This window comes from Crocodylus porosus, unplaced genomic scaffold (assembly GCF_001723895.1).
Source record: "Crocodylus porosus isolate Cpor-Errol unplaced genomic scaffold, CroPor_comp1, whole genome shotgun sequence".
Lineage (NCBI taxonomy): Eukaryota > Metazoa > Chordata > Crocodylia > Crocodylidae > Crocodylus > Crocodylus porosus.
This window is the reverse complement of record NW_017728932.1, coordinates 10,981,821-10,999,266: the sequence shown is the minus strand read 5'-3', so window position 1 is coordinate 10,999,266 and position 17,446 is coordinate 10,981,821. Positions and strand designations below refer to the sequence as shown.

The following is a 17,446-nucleotide window of genomic DNA, read 5'->3' as shown; positions in this document are numbered from 1 at the left end:
CGGGGAGCAGAGATTTGCCTCCTAGCTCGTCTTTGCAAGGACTGGAAAGGCAGACGTTGGCTGGACAGAGATGGGAGCAGCCATTGCTTGAAACCGGAGTTGCCTTTTGTTGTCTCTGGTCTGAAAGAAAATTTAGGACCAAACTCATTTTGTGAATTAGTTAAACCCTGGGGGAAGTCAGTGGTGACTTTTTTATGTTAGAAAGCAGATTTTTTTTCCCTCTCCCTAGTATGTAAGTTACCTTTATAATAATATCTTTGTTAGAAAGGTAACCCAACATATCAATCTATAAAGTGGTGTGTAAAATGCCTTTAAATCCATTTATTTCCTGATGTGTAAGCTATCTTTTATATTGATTTTATTGCATCTGAGCTACACATGCTGCTTTGGTCCTGTCAGTAAACTAACTGAAATAATTCAATAGGTTTTTGTGATGTAAAAAGTTTATCCTGTGGGAGGAAGGGGGAAATGGAGGTCTGGCTAAAAATCATTTTGATGAGTTACCCGAGGTGGTAACAGGTCTTCAGCCATTACCTATTTGGGTAAGGTTTGAATTATAACCTCATGCTGAAAGGCTGTGTGTCCTTTTGAGAAGCTGTTGAACCTACTCTTTCTTCCCTCTAGCCTGCAGTCCGTGTGACTAGCTTGCAGGGCTAAAATATATGAGTCCCATGATTTCACTGGGGAAAGTAGTTTCCCTGTTGATCTCCAGGGGTGGCCAACCTATGGCACACATGCCACAAGTGGCCCAAGCAGCCTGTGTGTGGGGCATGCAAGAGATCAGGGAGGGGGCAGGCAGCATATAGGGCAGGAAGCAGAAAGCAACACAGCAAGTGGGGCAGGGAGTGGAAGGAAGGAGGCAGAGCAGCAAACCAGGCAAGAGAAGAGGATTGGAGCGGCAGCGGGGGAGGGTGCAGTTCTAATTTGTGGCCCACCTGCCAGAAAGGTTGGTTACAACTAATCTAATCCATTGCTTTGTTTCTAACGTTGTCAAAGGCTCCAGTGGATTATGACAATCACCGCCTTGCCCACCCTGCCCAGCGGACTGTGACTTCTCCCCAATCACGGCGGAATCCATCAAGCCCACGTGCTGCAGAGTTGTCATCTACTTGCAGAAGGAGATGTCTGGTGACACGTGTTTGACCACCATCTGTCCGGCTTCAGGAGCCAAGCCCAAAGCCTGCAGCTTCAAAGGGGGTAGCCTTGGCAACAAATATGTGCGGCTCAATGTCGGGGGCTCCTTGTATTACACCACAGTCCAGGTGTTGACCCGGCACGACACGATGCTGAAGGCCATGTTCAGTGGCAGGATGGAAGTGCTCACTGACAAGGAAGGTAAGCAGCACCAACAGCGGGGCTGTGTGTGTCTCAGGATGGGAGCTCAGTCAGTGGAAGAAATTTATGGAAAAACTTCTTACAGACGAGAAGGGGCATGGGACACCCAACCCCTACTGGTTTTCAATTTCACCCCTCCGTGCTTTGAAAAATCTCCCCTTTCATAGCTGGGATTGTTGTTTGCTCATGGCACAGCTGGTATGTGGATTGCCTGCCTTTTTGCCAGGACTAAACATATGGTATGTGGGTTGTTGCTTTTATAGTGTTGCATAGAGGCATCAATCACAGTATGTGAAGGGGGTACATAAGTGACATCATTTTTTTAAGGTTTTATTTTAAACTGTGACCTGTGGTGTTTGAGGAGCTGCATTTTTCTTCTCCTGGTGATACGCTGCTTGTTGCAGGTAAAACGATCTACAGCAAGGTGACTTTTAGAAGTTCTAGTCAGCAGTCAGGACCTCTTGGACTGGACCCTTGTGCATAAGCATATAGGATGTTTGCAGACATTAAAAAACCAAATCAAACCAACCAACTAACTGTGTTTTACTGGAAGAAGCAGCACACTAGTTCTACCCAGCTCTGCAACATTTGTATAGATCGGGTGCTTCAGTGGGGCTTTTTGGTGCTTTTATGTAATAGCTGATTCAATCAGGTGTTAGATAAAAGACCTACTAAAGTGCCTGATTTATACAGGTCAAGGACAAACTTAAGCGCATGCCCTGAAGAAGTAGCAAGTGACTTAACACAGGAGTACGCCGAGTTCAAAGTGAAGCACCATTTTGGGGGGGGTGTTTAACATCTGCAAGCAGCTGTAAAGCTACAGTCTTTGCAGGACAACAGTGTATGGTATAAACAAGAGCTTCACAGCTTTTTTTTTTTCTTTTTTCCAAAATACTAGACAAGGAGGATCATCAGTTTGATCAGTAATCGTGCATCCTTTCCTTTCGCTCTTGGAGACGCTCTCAGCCAGAATAATTCCTTAGGAGCAGGAAAGCAGGGATTGTGCCACAGGCAGTAGAGGCCCCCTGATTGGGGGCAGTTTTTAAATAAAACCAATCTCAGTGTTTATACAAACAGAAAAGTGTGGAAAGTATTATCAAGGGTTGGGATTTGTGTAACCTGTGTTCTCTTAGCATTTCATGGTACCCATCAGTAAGAGCTGTTTACCATGCAGAGATTGTGCTAGGTCACCTAGGGATGTACACTGAGTTTAAACTGGTGCACCTTTGTGTAGGTGCTGCACATCAGTTTAAACCTGGCTTGTTAAACACCTAGTTCAGTGGCATGCTTACAAAACTGCAACTTTATGTTACAGCAAACATCAAAAAGGGATATTACTACCCAAACAGGATTTAGAATCTTTTATTGGAGATAAACCTCTCTGCATTTCTGTCTCCTTCCATACACAGCTCTCAAAGTACTATTCTTCACCCCCCTGGAAATGTAGGATATTAGTTCAATGACATTTTTCACCCTCCTTCCAGTTCCAGTCTCTGCAGTGGAGTAGCTGCTACGCAAGGGTGTTTGGCATTGTATCTCTCACAGATTTCCTGCCACTGACTCTGCAGCCTGTGCTAACAATGTTTGATGGCGGGTTGTATATCCTCTTTGCTAATGAATGGAACATCGGGGATGTTTTAGAATCATTTGGAGAACCATCTGTCCTCCACTCTTTCCTGTGCTAGAGTTTTCCTGTTTGGTGGCTTTCCTGTCTGCACATATTCAAGAAGCAGAATGGCCTGTCCCGCCCCCCTCGCTGGTTGCTGTGGGCTGCTGTATACTTTGGCATCTTTGGAATGCAGCTTTTATTGTTCTCCAAACAGCAGTGCTTGCTGACTGGAAAAACCTCTGCCAAATACCAGCAGGTGGTCTGCAGAGCTTAGATCTGGTTTAGACCTAGTAGTTGCTTTCAGCAAGCCTCTTAGCCCTCTTGATGCTTTCCTAGGGAGAAGCTGCCTGGCAACAGGCAGTACCTGGGTCTCTGCTGGCAACATATGTTAGCAGGAGTCTTGCCGTCCTTGGCAGGGGATTAAGAGAGTCGGGTACTTTCATTGAGTTCAATTATTGAGTTATCCATATTTATAAAGACTTGTAAACATTTTAAAATAGTGAAATGTTTTGCTATTACAACAACCATCATAGGCCTCTATTAAGTGAGCACTTATTTTTATTTAGTCTACTGTGTTTGCTAGTACAGTAACTAAAAATCACAAAAGCTGAAAGACTCCCGAAAGGCCTTCCATCACAGACAACATTTTCTCGAACCAAAACATCAAAATACTGTGCTGAAGGATTTCCAGCATTTCACAGGATTGAAATGTTCTGGGACCCTGTACTATTTCTGTGTGCCTTCCCAACCTGCAGGCAGAAGTAGTCATTCTTTAATCCTAAGAACCAACTTTGCTGGCAGTACCCTGAGCTTCTAAGTAGACCTGCAATCTGTCTAACAATAAGCAGTTTTCTAAGCTAGTTTTCCCCAGGCAGTTGAGTAGAGCTCTTAAGACTATCTATAAAAGTGATCCCCACTTACTTCCAATAATAATTAAACAGGTATATGCCTCTAACTGATTAAAATCAGATATAGACAAGACAAATGATAGCACATGGTTTTGGTGCAGAAGGGTGTGGACTGATCAGTATGGAGAACAGTGCACTTGGGTTTTTCTGTGGTGTTTTGCCTCTTGAAGGCTGAATATTTTTTGTTTTAGGTTCTTTAATCTAGGTCTTGCTCGTCTTAGGAACCCAGCTGGATCTGTCTTCTTAGGAGGGTGGAGGGACAAGTAATGAGATGAGCAATTTCTTTCTCAGTTTCATGTCTGTGTGGGCCTGATCCAGCTTGTCTGATGTCAGCAGTCCCAGCATAGACAATAGGGCATGATTAACTTCCTATTTCAAGAGATTTTAGATTCCTTTTAAAGGATGTGGGTGGAGAGTTGATATACTGGGATTCCATGCTTGACCTTCTTAATGAGCACCATTTGCTTCTCCTGATGTAGGGTGAGATGGAAGTGTTGTGGCATTTATCTTTCAGGCTGGATCCTTATAGACCGCTGTGGGAAACATTTTGGGACGATTTTAAATTATCTTCGAGATGACACGATTGCACTTCCAAAAAACAGGCAGGAGGTCAAAGAGCTGATGGCAGAAGCCAAATATTACCTCATTCAAGGTTTAGTAGACTTGTGTCAGACAGCCCTTCAGGTAAGCTATGGCAGCAGCCTGTGGGGTTTTTTTGCTTCTAAAACTTACCCTGGACTTCCTGTTTCGTGTGCTTTGTGGGGCTGATGCACGTCCTGGCAATGTTTCATTGGCCTAAATATCAAGTTTTGGATGCCAAGTTCAACAAGTTTGATTTCCATCTTCATCATCTTCCCGAGCTGAGAAACATACCAGTACTGTTTGCTCTGTGTGCATGTTCTCATCTATTGTTCATGGGACACCAGATTCTGTGATGCTTCTTGTAAGACAGAATTTGGATTATTATCTTAGACAAAATATCCCAGTCCATCTCCCTGGTGTGCTGCTGCCCTCCGTACCAGAGATGGCTGCATTTTTGTCGGGGCGAGGGGTGGGCGGGAGATGTGTACATTTAAATCCTAGCACTTAGGATTCGGAAGTACTATCGTTCTGTCCCAAAGGAAGGACAGTCCAGTGGTTAGGCTATGCTAGTACTGGATTTGGGAGACATGAGTATAAGTCTTTGCAATGGCAAAAACTTCCTTTGTGCCCCTGGGCAAGTCATTTAACCTGTTACGTGTAAAATGGTGGTAACAGCACTTCCCTAACTTGCAGGGATATTAAACAAACAAATACGGTAGAGTCTCAGATAGCCTTCACCACTGTAAAAGTATCTGGTAGGTAGGCCTTTCTTTTTGTTTTGGTGTACATTTCCTCAAGAAGCCAGTAGTTGGGGGTCTGAGTTCCCACAGCACAAAAAGAAATTAAGGAATGGGAATTTGCAGGTTAGTATCATATCCTGAAATCCACTGAATTAAAGTTCCAGTTATTTTGAATTTGGGCAGTGTAAAAGATTTGATGGCTATTGCTTTACAGTGCTGTGTGTAATACCATGTGAACAGAATAAGTGGACACTTTTCAGCATTTTTTTTCCCTAGTTTCCATAGTGGGTGGGGGGGATGCCACGTTAAAAAGCATACAGGCAATTTCCCGTCAAGTTTGAAGATTAAAACTCTTCTTGGAAAAAACACATGTCCTAAGATTGTCCTCAGTTATTGCCTTACATAGAAATTTAGTCTGTGATCTTGTTGCTTGCACTACAGGGAGTTTGAGGAGTAGGAGCTGTGTTACTCAGTGAATGTCCAGTGCATCATGGTTGATCCTTTATGTACAGCAATATTTTAAGTTGATTAAAACTTCTTCAAACTCTACTCATCTTCTTGAAGGAGCCTAAGCGATAACCCGCTTAATGCAAGCCCACAGTGGGCTTGCAGTCATTGCTGTACCTAGGAATGACGTTCACTTGCATCCAAACGCTTCAATTATTCCTGCCTTTTGGGAATAAAAAATGTCTCTGCTGTATTTCTGGGTTGCAGCTCAAAGGCAGTGTTACATGGTTACTATAGCAACTGGGAGCTGCTTCTCTGCATTGGAGGATTTGGGAACATGGTGTGAGGGTCTGGTGAGGAAAGCAGGAAACATTAGTTTCATTATTATGCCCTTGATTTATTTATTTATTTTTATTTTAAATAGGACAAGAAGGACTTGTATGAACCTGTCTGTAATATTCCCATCATTACGTCTCCAAAGGAAGAAGAGAAGCTCATAGAATCATCTATCAAAGTAATTGCTTTTCCACAACCTCCTACTGAATTTGTACCAACACCTTTCAAATAGTTTCAGGTCAACCTTTCATTTTCCCTATTTTTCCCCTCTCCCAACAGCCTGTAGTCAAGCTGCTTTATAACAGGAGCAACAACAAATATTCCTACACCAGGTATGACAGTTCTGTTAATAATATAAAATCCTCTTGGCTAGGGGGAGGAAGTTTGCTGGGGGATGATTTTTCTTGTTTATACCAGCTGCAATTTTGAGTGTGTGTGCTCTTAAATGACGCCACTCTTAGTGAGAGGAAGTCAGAGCCCTTGCACTCCAGTGTAAAAAGCATCATGTGGAAATGCAGTATGTCTAGTGGGGGCAGGTGGTAGGGATTCTCTTTCTGTCTGAGAAGGATGAGATTTATCCGTACTAGCCAAATCTGGGCATAGTTCAGACAGTGCAGTGTAAACTTCCACCTGCACCATGTGACATTAATAAGGTCATGATCCATGCCTCCCTCTGAATCCCATTCTGGTGTCTTCTGCCAGTGCACCTCTGTCCTGACCTCTCTGCTATACTCCCGTGCCTCCACCCTCTCTAAATCACTTAGTTATGTAGCCAGAGAGAAAATGCATAAAGGAAAGATAGGAAAGCATCTCTTCAGACCAGAAAAATCCTGAAGACCATTGTTGGTATTCTAATGCATAACTATACATTTTGGCTTCCTGGGCAAAACTTTGGGGGAAGTGGAGTGAACGTTCCTGGCAGTAGGAGCTGAGTTCAGGAACGCTGCCTGGCCCTAGAAGCTGACCTGGAGCAGCTGTGCGCCCCCTGGCCATAGGCTGGTCTTCAGCCTGCCCAAGGACTCGGATACCTCCTGCCTCCCAACTGTATCTGGCTCTTATGGCCAGGCAGCACAAGGCTGCTCCTGCTCGGTTCCTAGGGCTGGGTGATGCAGAGCTGCTTCTGCTGTGTCCTGCCATGGAGCTCCTAAAGCCAGGCGATGCTGTGCTTCTCCAGCTCAGCTCCTATGGGCTGCGCAGGTAGGACAAAGACTCTGGGGTGGGGGAGGGCATCATTCTAGCACTCTCTTGAAGCAGCCGCTCCTCTGCCACTGCTTATAATCCTCTTGCCAGAGGGCTCTGGGTTGTCTGAGATCAAAGCTTGAAGCAATTTGAAATGTCCTGAATTGTGTATGAAGAATCTTAGCAGTTTGCTTTTTCAGGCTGACACGCAATTACAGGAGCTCTGTCAGCCTCCTTATTCTCTAGAGGGAGGGATTCTAACAAATATGTAATTACTGTGCTAAATAAAACCATAGTCAACATATCATGTAATGAACTTGGGCACTGGGCATTGTATAGCTGTTGATCACTGATGTAACAGCTTGATAAATTGTGACATTTGTCCTCTAAAGGTGGGTACATTTGGTCGTGGGGTGCAGAGAATCTTATTTGTGTCTCCTGTTGGCCATTATGTTCCCTTTCCTTGGCAATGCCAAGCAGTGAGTCACCACTTATTCTCCAGTTAGATTAATGCTTGCAGCTCTAGTGGGGTAGGCCTGTTAAGCCTGTGGTGCAGGCTAGGAGGTAAACTACAAGAACCTTTTAACTGGCTTTGGTGTATTTCAGCAATTCGGATGACAATCTATTGAAGAACATAGAACTGTTTGACAAACTCTCTCTCCGCTTCAATGGCCGAGTCCTCTTCATTAAGGATGTTATAGGGGATGAAATCTGCTGCTGGTTCTTCTATGGACAGGGGCGGAAGCTTGCTGAGGTCTGTTGCACATCTATAGTCTATGCCACCGAGAAGAAACAAACCAAGGTACCAGGGTTCAATCTACTTGAATCTTATGGGTAAATAGCAAATTGGTAGCGCTTTCCATAGCCATTCACATTCTCTCTTTGGCCGGGTCACTAGGGGTGTTTAAAATCATGGTAGGAAAGCATCAACCTCAGTTCACTGAGAGGATAGGTGATGGCATTGATGGTCAGTGGTGGAGAGCAACTCAATGGCTAACTGTCTCCTTTTCTGGGTCTCTTTGCAACAAAAAGATATTGATACTTGAATGGAGTTCAGAAATGAGCAAAACGTGGTTAGGAAGCTGGAGGGAGTAATGTAGGAAAAAGAACTGAGGGTAGAAAATTCAAAATACCTGAATGACTCATGAGCATAGGTTCCACTGAAAGTTGATAGAAATTTTGTGCTCCTAAATCAGCTGAAGTGTGTTTGAAACTCTCCCTGCCTTAAAATAAGGCATTAATTCATTTTCCAGTTGCATCAGTTATGTGACCATAGAATAATGGTAAACTTCTCTTGGTTTAACTGGAGCAAAATCAGACCCCTAACCATGTCAGTTTGACAGACGCAACTGGTGGGAAAACATAATGCTTTCCAAAGACTGAAAAGATGCATCAAAAAGGGAGAACAATTGTTCAGAGAAAAAGAAATCAGAATAACTTCCTTTCCTTTTTGTGTCCTTGTGACAAGGTAGTCTGACAGGGCCGTGTCATGAGTGCTTCTGCTATAGCCTGAATAACTGAAACTAGTAGGATGAAATTTAACTAAATTAAAATCTGGTGATCCACTATTGATTATAATGTTAAAAATCCAGAGCAAGTCTCCTGACAGCTGTAGTAACTACTGGTTTACATGGGTGTGAGCAGAAAGAAGCACTTCAGTTTCAGAAATGAAATTTCCCAACAGAGAAATGTGTTAGACTCTGAAATAGCTTTGTAAACACAGAGACAGATGATCGGGTGGTTGGGACATCCAAGTTTAGGCTGGTGAAAGTACTAGTAGAAGGTATTAAGAATAGTCTTTACCCAGGGGAATAGGACCAGATTTTCAAATGAAGGCTAAGGCAACAGTGTAGAGGCGCCCTCCATACTATTCCACCTGGTTCAAGAAATATGTGGGTTCTCTTCCTTAGGTTGAGTTCCCTGAAGCACGTATCTATGAGGAGACACTAAATGTCTTGCTTTTTGAAACTCCACGAGTTCCTGATAACTCCCTGTTGGAGGCAACGAGCCGGAGCCGAAGCCAAGCCTCTCATAGCGAGGACGACGAGGGCTTTGAACTGCGAGACCGAGTCCGTCGCATACACGTCAAGAGATACAGCACCTATGATGACCGGCAGCTTGGCCACTAGGATGTCGGCGGAGGAGAAAGGGTTTGCTTTGTGTGCTTGTTTGTAGAGCCTAAAGACTGGATGTTTTTGTGTGAGAAGTTCGGCTGAGAAGCAGGGGGTGGACTGTTGGACTCGCTGGTTGAGAAGCAATTAGCATCTTTGCACACAGATTCAAAGCAACACTGAAGGCCAGAGTCACTGATGCGTCCGTTGCGTACCACACGGTGTAAACAGAGCAACGTTCACTGTGTTGCGCAAGGGATGGGATCCCTGGACCCTGTCTCTTCTGGCAGCTACCAGTCACCTTTTTGTGAGAAGCTACAAATTTTTCCTCAAGATGGTGATTCTGTTTGCAAACTTTTCTTTATCCAGAGCCTTCTGTTACAGTTCTGTACCATGAATATGTAGGATAGGAAAGAGACTGGGGTGGAGTTGAACACTAGCTCCTTTTGCAGGCACTACGCCCTCCAGACCTCATTATCTTCTTGTGAAGCAAGCAGTTGGACTCCCGGGGCTATATGCAGAATGTTTCTGTATAAAGATTACTTTTGAGCCTTAAACTCCTTGTCCTGTCTCACTATAAGCCAGGATCTTAAGGGAAAGCAAAAGTCAAGCTAGCAAATTATCCCTTTGTGGAAAAAGGGAGGAAATTGGAGAGCTCAGTAAAACAAACATGAAATGATCTGATAAGGGGGGGTGGGGGTGGGACTGGGTGTGCTAAAGTTGACAGGAAAGGGAGCGTTAAAGTGGGATCAACCTCCTGTTGGGCCTGGAATATGTGTAGATGAACCCTGAATATACAAATCATGGGAATGTGGGGAATCGCTCCAGAATTAGTTGCTGCTGCTTTCCTCTTAGTTACACCACTGTTAGGATGTGTTTCTTAAGTTGTGTGTGGGGAGAACAGGGAGACTGAGGCAAATTTTAATACTCCTCACTGGCTAATGGTGAAGTACAGACTAAACAGAGCTTCCTAGTGCTCAATAAGGCTGGCATGCAGGGGCATTTCTATTCTAATTTCCCTCTAGGGCAAGGAAATGGGAGTGGGGGAATGAGAATAGCCACTGAAGCCTGGGTGCTGTAGGGTGAAATAGGACCAAAGGGCTCAGCCCAAGGGAAGACTCCTCTTACTGAATTTTAAACAATCTCTGTAGCTGAGAATTGGTAGAACTCCTGATCAGAAAATGTTAGAGTCAAATAGCTGTTTTTCAACATATTTTAAAGGGAAAAGATTTCAAGCATGTACTCCAGAATGTGGCTTCTTCTCTTACTGAGTTAACATGATATCTGTGTGAGCGAAGAGTTTTTAAGGGCGTAGATGTTATTATCCAGCGAGAGATGATTATGCTCAAGACTGGGTGAAAGCTTAAGGGCTTAACTTTTCTTAAGCTTTGCTGGCCACTTGCCTCAGTCCTTTTGTTGGAGGGCCCCCTTGAGTGCTGCAGGTTTGATTGTATGCTATGCACAATTAGCCACGTGTCCTGTATTCAGGGTTGTTTCAGTGCAGGTCAGTTATTTGTTTGGCAGACAGGAAAAATTTTCACCTGTCTAGACTTGTTTTTTCTTGTGTGCCCTGGGATGATGGTTGATAGTGTTTTACCTAGGCTGACCTTCCCATGCTGAGAATGTTTTCCCTGTTCATTTTTCTGGGAAAAATGCAGTGTCTTTAAACATTGCAACAGAGAGGACCTTATAAGCATAGACCACTATCTTACCCACTGATGGACTTCAGCCCCTCTACACATCCAATTCCTTTAGATTCTTCCACTAAAGACTATGAGTTATGGAGTTAAACTAATGCTTTCCCACATCATCTTAACTTAATCACATAGGGCAAGCTATCAACTGAACTGGAGAACTTGGTGTTAGCATGTCAACTTTGGGAGTAAATCACTGCGCTCAGTGATGTAGTTTCACTGGTGCAAACTAAGCACAGAAAAGAGCATACTGGAACTTGCACCAGCTTGGGTAACTCAGTCTTACCTCCTGTAAGGGGCAAACCCCTGCCTGCCCTAGGGTTAGCACTAGTTCAGGTACACTGACTGCTAGCCACCTGGCCTGCACAGGGTCTTTTGAGTGGCGAGTTTTGCCAAATTGAAAGATCCTTATTCAAGTAACTTGCATTTCTTAGGATTTGGCCCTTTGTAACTGCTCAGAGTGACTGATATTTGCCTCAAAGGGAAAAGTAAGATTTATTTCACAGGCTTTATAAAATAATGAGAGGGTTTACATTGACTTCAGAGTCAGAATGCAGAGAATAAATGAGGTTGTGAGACTAAATTAGTATCCAAATGTAATGAAACCCTTTAAAACCCAACCTATTCAGCACATTTAGTGTTCTTTCTAAAGACCAAGCCCTATCTAGAGCAGTCTGGTTAGACAAGAGATTTTGAGTACTGTAATCATGTAAAGATTTATTTTTCTTACAAATTCATTAAATAGTACATGCCTGTTTTTAAAATTATAGTGCATTCAAGATAGTGTCTAGTATGATTTTATTTCCCTAGATGTAGTCAAGATGCACATTGAGGAAAAGAGCTAATTGTTTTAACTATTAATTTGAAAATGAAATGGATCAGTTTCTGATGGGGAGACTGCATCAGTTTGGGTAACAAGTTAAGCCTACCTACAAGAGAGCAGCTGTTCAACACCACCTTCAATGGGGCCTGGTGAGCAATCACAAGTTGGGTTTCTAAAGTCGTTAACTTTTTTTTCTTTTTTCTTTAAATCTGTTAGACTCCTGGCTCTGGGTCACCAGTTCAGATCCACTAAAGAGTCAGCCTGGTTCATGGGTCTCAGTTTTTAGTTCCCAGTAGCTAGAGTTCAATGTTATAAATGCCTTCATCACAACTGGCCATACATGGCTTCTTTTACCCTCTAACAGTGATCTTTTCATATTTGCTGTGAAGGAGTAGGGGAAGGCAGTGGGGAAGTGCAGTATGCGACTGCCCTGTACTGTGTCTGAATTTCTGTGGTCCTCAGGGCTGTCAGGTTGGCATTTCTTTCATCACTGCTAAATCATTTGCAAATTTAAAAGCAAAACTTGGGTTGTTTTCCTGCAAAGTGTGTTTTAGCATTTACTATGCAACTTTGCTGTAGTTTGCACTGGGCTGGACAGGGGTTTTGGTAGGCCACGTTTGAAAAGAATGGCAGGGAGTGCCTTCAGATTTCTTGTTTTAAACACAAGATGGTAGGTATTTCAGAGGAAGCCAGTTGTTACTACAGAATCCCTGTGGTTGTTACCTAGTCGAGCCTTCTGCATGTGGAAATGGATCTCTTTAATTCTCCTTGGATCAGAAACAAGTGTTGTCACTGTAATGCACCTGCCTTTTTATGAAAGGACTCTTTAAACACTAATTACAAATAACCCACTTTCCATGAAGTGTGTTTACCAGCTGGTTTTGATAATCACAACAGTGGAAAAAATAGTGCAGAGACTTGTTTAGCCTAATGCTTTGGAGGTTTTTGAATTGTCACGCTGGTTACTTAAAGTAATTTCTCTGCCCCACCCCTGTATTTTATAATTTCTGAAGTGTGAGTCTGTAAGTCAGGAGACCTAGGATGGTTAATTCCCTTTTTTCTGGAGAAATAATAATCTTGTTAATCATATTTATGGTGTATTGCAAGTGTTATAGGCTCTTTAAAACAGTTCCCAATAGAGGCTATCATCATGGGTATAGGATTTTTTTCTTTGCTGCACAGGGTAGATGCAGTTTGCTTTGTACTTCTAAAATCGATTTACTTTTATATTCTAGAAGCTCCCTTTGTAAAATTATTTTCACACAGCCCCCCTCCCCCCCCCCCTTTTTTTTTGTTTTGAGAAGTGACTAATCAGTTCAAATTACTGGCCTAATGAATGCTAAAGACCGTTTTGCAAGGCTGTGTTAATACGCAATTATTCTCAGAAGAATTTTGTTGCCTTAACATACCTATTCCCTGAGTTTCTTTAAGTCAAATCTGCATGTTGATCCCTGGGTTCTCACTCGTATTAGCCTATCGGGTTTTAGAGCTAGTGCCTTTAAAACAAAACAAAAAAAAAAGCGAGGTATATTCTGCACACCAGGGTTTCTGAAATGCAGTTGTCAGTTAAGCTCAAAATGGTGAATCGTTATGTGGTAAGAGGCAGACCCCCAAATCCTACAGTGGATTTTCAAGGTTGGCATATAGCTCCGTTTACAAGTTACAAGATGAACCTTCTGATTTATTACATAGAGGAGGGATGCTTTTGGAAGTATTTTGGATGTTGTTTTCAAACCTACTGAGGAATTTCTTGGTACTGGATAAGGAGAAGTTTTCAAAACTGTTTAAGGGATTTAGAGGCCAAATCTTACTGGAAGTCAGTAAAAAGTTCTAAGCAGCTAAGGACTTTTTTTTTTGAAAATAGACACCAAAGTGCTTATTCGAATTATTTACTGAGATTATCTAATAACAATACTCTTTCTCCCTCCCTCCCAAATTACGTAGTACTGTGCACTTATTCAGGAACAAAAAACACTCTCATCATTAACACCTGATTGGGCTGGAATTGCATGTAGCCACTTCCAATCTGGAAGGTAGGTTGTCTTAAATCTGTAAGCCTTAACCCTAAAAACACCCAAGTCTGGTCTAAACAGGTGTACAATACTGTAGGCCATCCCTCTGTGTTCCTGCCCCTGTGCCCCATGCTCTTCAGAGCATACTTAGGAGACGCTAGTTAAAATGCCTGTGGGTAACTTTTGCCTAATGCTGCCATTGTTACAGCTACTGTTGCTACTGGAATTCTTGGTTAGATGTCCTGCTAACAAAAGTATGTGCCCCATACTAATAAAGACCTTCACAATGGCAAGAGATGATAATATTAGGTAAGACTGCTATATCCCTGTGTTTTATAGAGACCTTAGAATGTATTAAGCTATTTTTTTACTGGCTTGGTTATCTAGTTTGACAATTTACATGAAGTGTCACTGAATGCAGATGGAGGTATAGGATGTGCCTTGTTCACATCTAATTGCTTTGACCTAAAGGGTGGGTGGGTGTCTCCTTTTTCCCCTTAAATCCATCATATTTCAAGTGGCTTCAATACAGAATGTTAAGTGAATGCTTTCTTTCATTGCACCTAAACCGTGACCTGTTGATTGTACAGCGACTACCTGATTCTGAATATTTTTGTTACTAATATTTGTAGGTTTTGATGCAACTTGTACTATGTATCTTCATTCTAACCCTCCTTTTATTTACTTAAGGGGTGCAACTAGCTTGGCGGTTATTGAATCCTAGGTCACATTTTCAAAAGATATTGTATAATGGAGAACAAACAGCATTGTGAAGGATAATGCAGCTTTGAAGTACCAGTCTTCACTTATTTATAGTAAAATACCCATTTGCAGGGTGACAAAGCAGCCATTCTTGCTGAGAACAGTCTGTGATGTTTTAAATAGCGCATTATAATCCTCCTGTTAAGACGATGCAGATTTCTAGTTGGAAGCACTTACATCTGTGCATTAAGAGATCTGAAATAACTTTCTTCAAAGAACATCATTTGTGCTGCTCTCTCTCAAGGCGCCTCTGAATCTAAAGTAGCCTTTTGGGGGGGAAAAAAGAAAACTACTTTGCCACGTTTGCAGTGTAGAATTCTAACTACACAGGCCAGCAATCACCAGCTAGTGGAGCCTTTTCTGAACCCTGCTGTCCTCTGTGCACTACAGTTGATTTGAACTTCATGTGTTCAAAATACTGTATTAGCAGACTGAGGAGCAAATGGAAAATGTTAACCAACATGAGGCCTTTAACAGGGGATTGTACAACATCTGCAGTTTCAGTAATGGGGTCCTAATGACTTGTAAATGGCCCTCCTTTTTCTACAGGGAAGGAGACTTGGAGCTGATGTTAAGCAGCACTTTGATATCAGTTTTTAATTAGGTGATAATATCATACAGGATAGTTTTGGAGGATAGCAGTCTCCAACTGCTTGATAAATGCCAAGACAAAACTAAATGTTTAACCTTCACCTTGACATTTAAGTTTCGGAACAGGAGACATTTATCCCCTGGCAACTTTCCATTCTACTGACTTCTTTTTATCTCATGTATCAAATGATGAAAAATAAATAAATAACCAAGACTAGTGGGGCACTGGAGTGACTGATGCCAGGCTGCTGTTGAAAAGCTGCATTCTGCCTAGTACGGATGATGCTTGTTCTCTTCCGATTTTCCCCAAACCAGCTTGCTCCTGGAAATATATAGGATATTTCGTTTGTCTGAACACACCTCTCTCAAACTGGATTATGTACTTTGACAATCTGTGGCATTAATAACAAAAAAAAGAGAGAGAATCCCTTTTTATAGTCAAATTTCATGTTACTTATTTGTTTCAGATGTTTTCTGCTAAGAGACTGGGAGACTGAAGTTCAGTTTCCAGTGCTGCCACTGGCTGGCTATGTACTCCTGGGCAAATCACTTAACCTCCTTGTGCCTCATTTTCCTCATCAGCAGAACTGGAGGCAAGACCCTCCCTTACCTCAGAAGGGCATTGAGGCTGATTTATTTCATATTTTTAAAGCACTTCAGACTTCGGTCATGTTTTTTAACCAGAGTATATTGATTTTTTTTTTTTTTTTTTTTTTTTTTTTGATTACAGTTCTTGTTTTAAGTCCCCTTCTATGAACAAGCTGCTTTCTGACTGCATGAGGTTTCATTTGATTGTTTCTTAACTTGTTAAGGGTCAGCTTTGCAAGCAAAATGGCTAGTTGGAGTAAGTTTATTAACCATTTTGTACAGTATTTTTTCTCTACATTTTATCCAAGCTGTGTATGGAAATAGAACACTAATTTTTAATAAAATATTCTATATGATGTTGCTTCAGTGAATCTTCAGTGGTGTTAGTGATATCTATATCTATATAAATTGGTTCATTTAGCTTTCCCAGAGTACAGAGTGCTTGCTCATACGCTGGTTGGAGGTGCGATCCTCAGCCAAAGGCACCTGCAGCCTGGACGTGTAATGCTAGTTCTTAATTCCTGTATTGTCATGTTGCTGAGCAGCACCAAACAGATGCTGACTTTATCTGCTACAGTGAGTCCATCTCCCTGCAAATACAAGCTAAGGTGAGTTCTGGGAGACAACAGTTACTTCCTCTAGTTGTTGTTCAGGCACAGCTGTGTTTAGCCAGCATTTTAGACATTACCCTAAATTTTACCCGTCTGATTTATTTATTTGTTGAGCTTTTCCTTCTGTTTACGCAGAGGGCAATTTGCTTACTTTCTGAGCTGGTTTCAGTGCTTTTTTATATTCACAGTTGCTTCCAATACCTAAATGATCGGTGATTTTTATGACTCTTAGTAGGTAGGGTAGATTTCCACTTTTTATCTATTTAGGTTAGTTTATAAAGCGTAAATTTACTGTGTCTTCTACTTGATTTCAGACTAACATGCTAACTACATTTCTGTTTATGGCCTTTGCCAACAGGATGTAACCCGTGTAGGAAAAACTAGAATGTGTGTGCTTTGTATTAGGTGGCATAATCTGAAGTAGAGGCTGATTTGTATTTTTTTTAGTTACCGTCTGCTTGCTTTATCTGCTTCCTTTGCTGCAGAATTTTTTTTTCCTTTGAATAATCTTTCCCAGATTTCTCACCTGCTTACGTTGGGAATATAGCTGATATGAAAGGAAGGAGCTTTTTCTCCTTTTAATGCCGACAGTATGAGTTTTGGGTTTCAGACTGGCACAGCCTTTAGTGCATTGTTGTTCTAGAGCTCTTTGTCCAGTGATTGATTGGTAGCATCTACCCGAGCTTTCAGAGGCAGTCTCGATCGTGACTGCAACAGCCTTCAGTTCTTCTTCATACTCTTTAGCTACAGAGTAGGTAATGGAGACTTTTCCTAATTGTGGGTGAAACCACATCATCAAGGGTAACAATGTATGTTGGACATTATTCCTTTGCATCTACTGTCTCCTTCAAACTCCCCGAGTTGTGTAATGTAATAGCCAGATTTGGGTGGCTGCCTACTTTCTTTTTTCTTCTCCACCTACACCAACACAGCTTCCATCTGTCACTCCCACCACTTCTCTGTGCAGCCCAGATCCTCCTGCTCTCAACACAGTGTCCTTTCTATCAGCTTCCCTGGAATCTCCCATTCCCCTGATCACTGCATAGTGTTACTGGGTGTTTCTACTGAAGACCCAGCTCCACCCTATTATGATGTGTACTCCCATATCACGTGGAGGA

At 42.3% G+C, this 17,446-nt stretch overlaps 1 protein-coding gene across 1 annotated transcript in view; it reads left to right on the top strand.

The window, feature by feature from the left end:
- Positions 1-16,078, top strand: part of TNFAIP1 (TNF alpha induced protein 1) — a 16,425-nt gene extending 347 nt beyond the window's left edge. The window contains exons 2-7 of the mRNA XM_019545577.1: positions 997-1,335; positions 4,367-4,536; positions 6,046-6,135; positions 6,237-6,289; positions 7,743-7,938; positions 9,047-16,078. Of these exons, the coding sequence (XP_019401122.1) occupies positions 1,122-1,335; positions 4,367-4,536; positions 6,046-6,135; positions 6,237-6,289; positions 7,743-7,938; positions 9,047-9,265 (942 nt within the window). The 5' untranslated portion in view covers positions 997-1,121 and the 3' untranslated portion in view covers positions 9,266-16,078. The remainder of the gene's footprint in view (positions 1-996; positions 1,336-4,366; positions 4,537-6,045; positions 6,136-6,236; positions 6,290-7,742; positions 7,939-9,046) is intronic.
- The last annotated feature ends 1,368 nt before the right edge of the window (positions 16,079-17,446 follow it).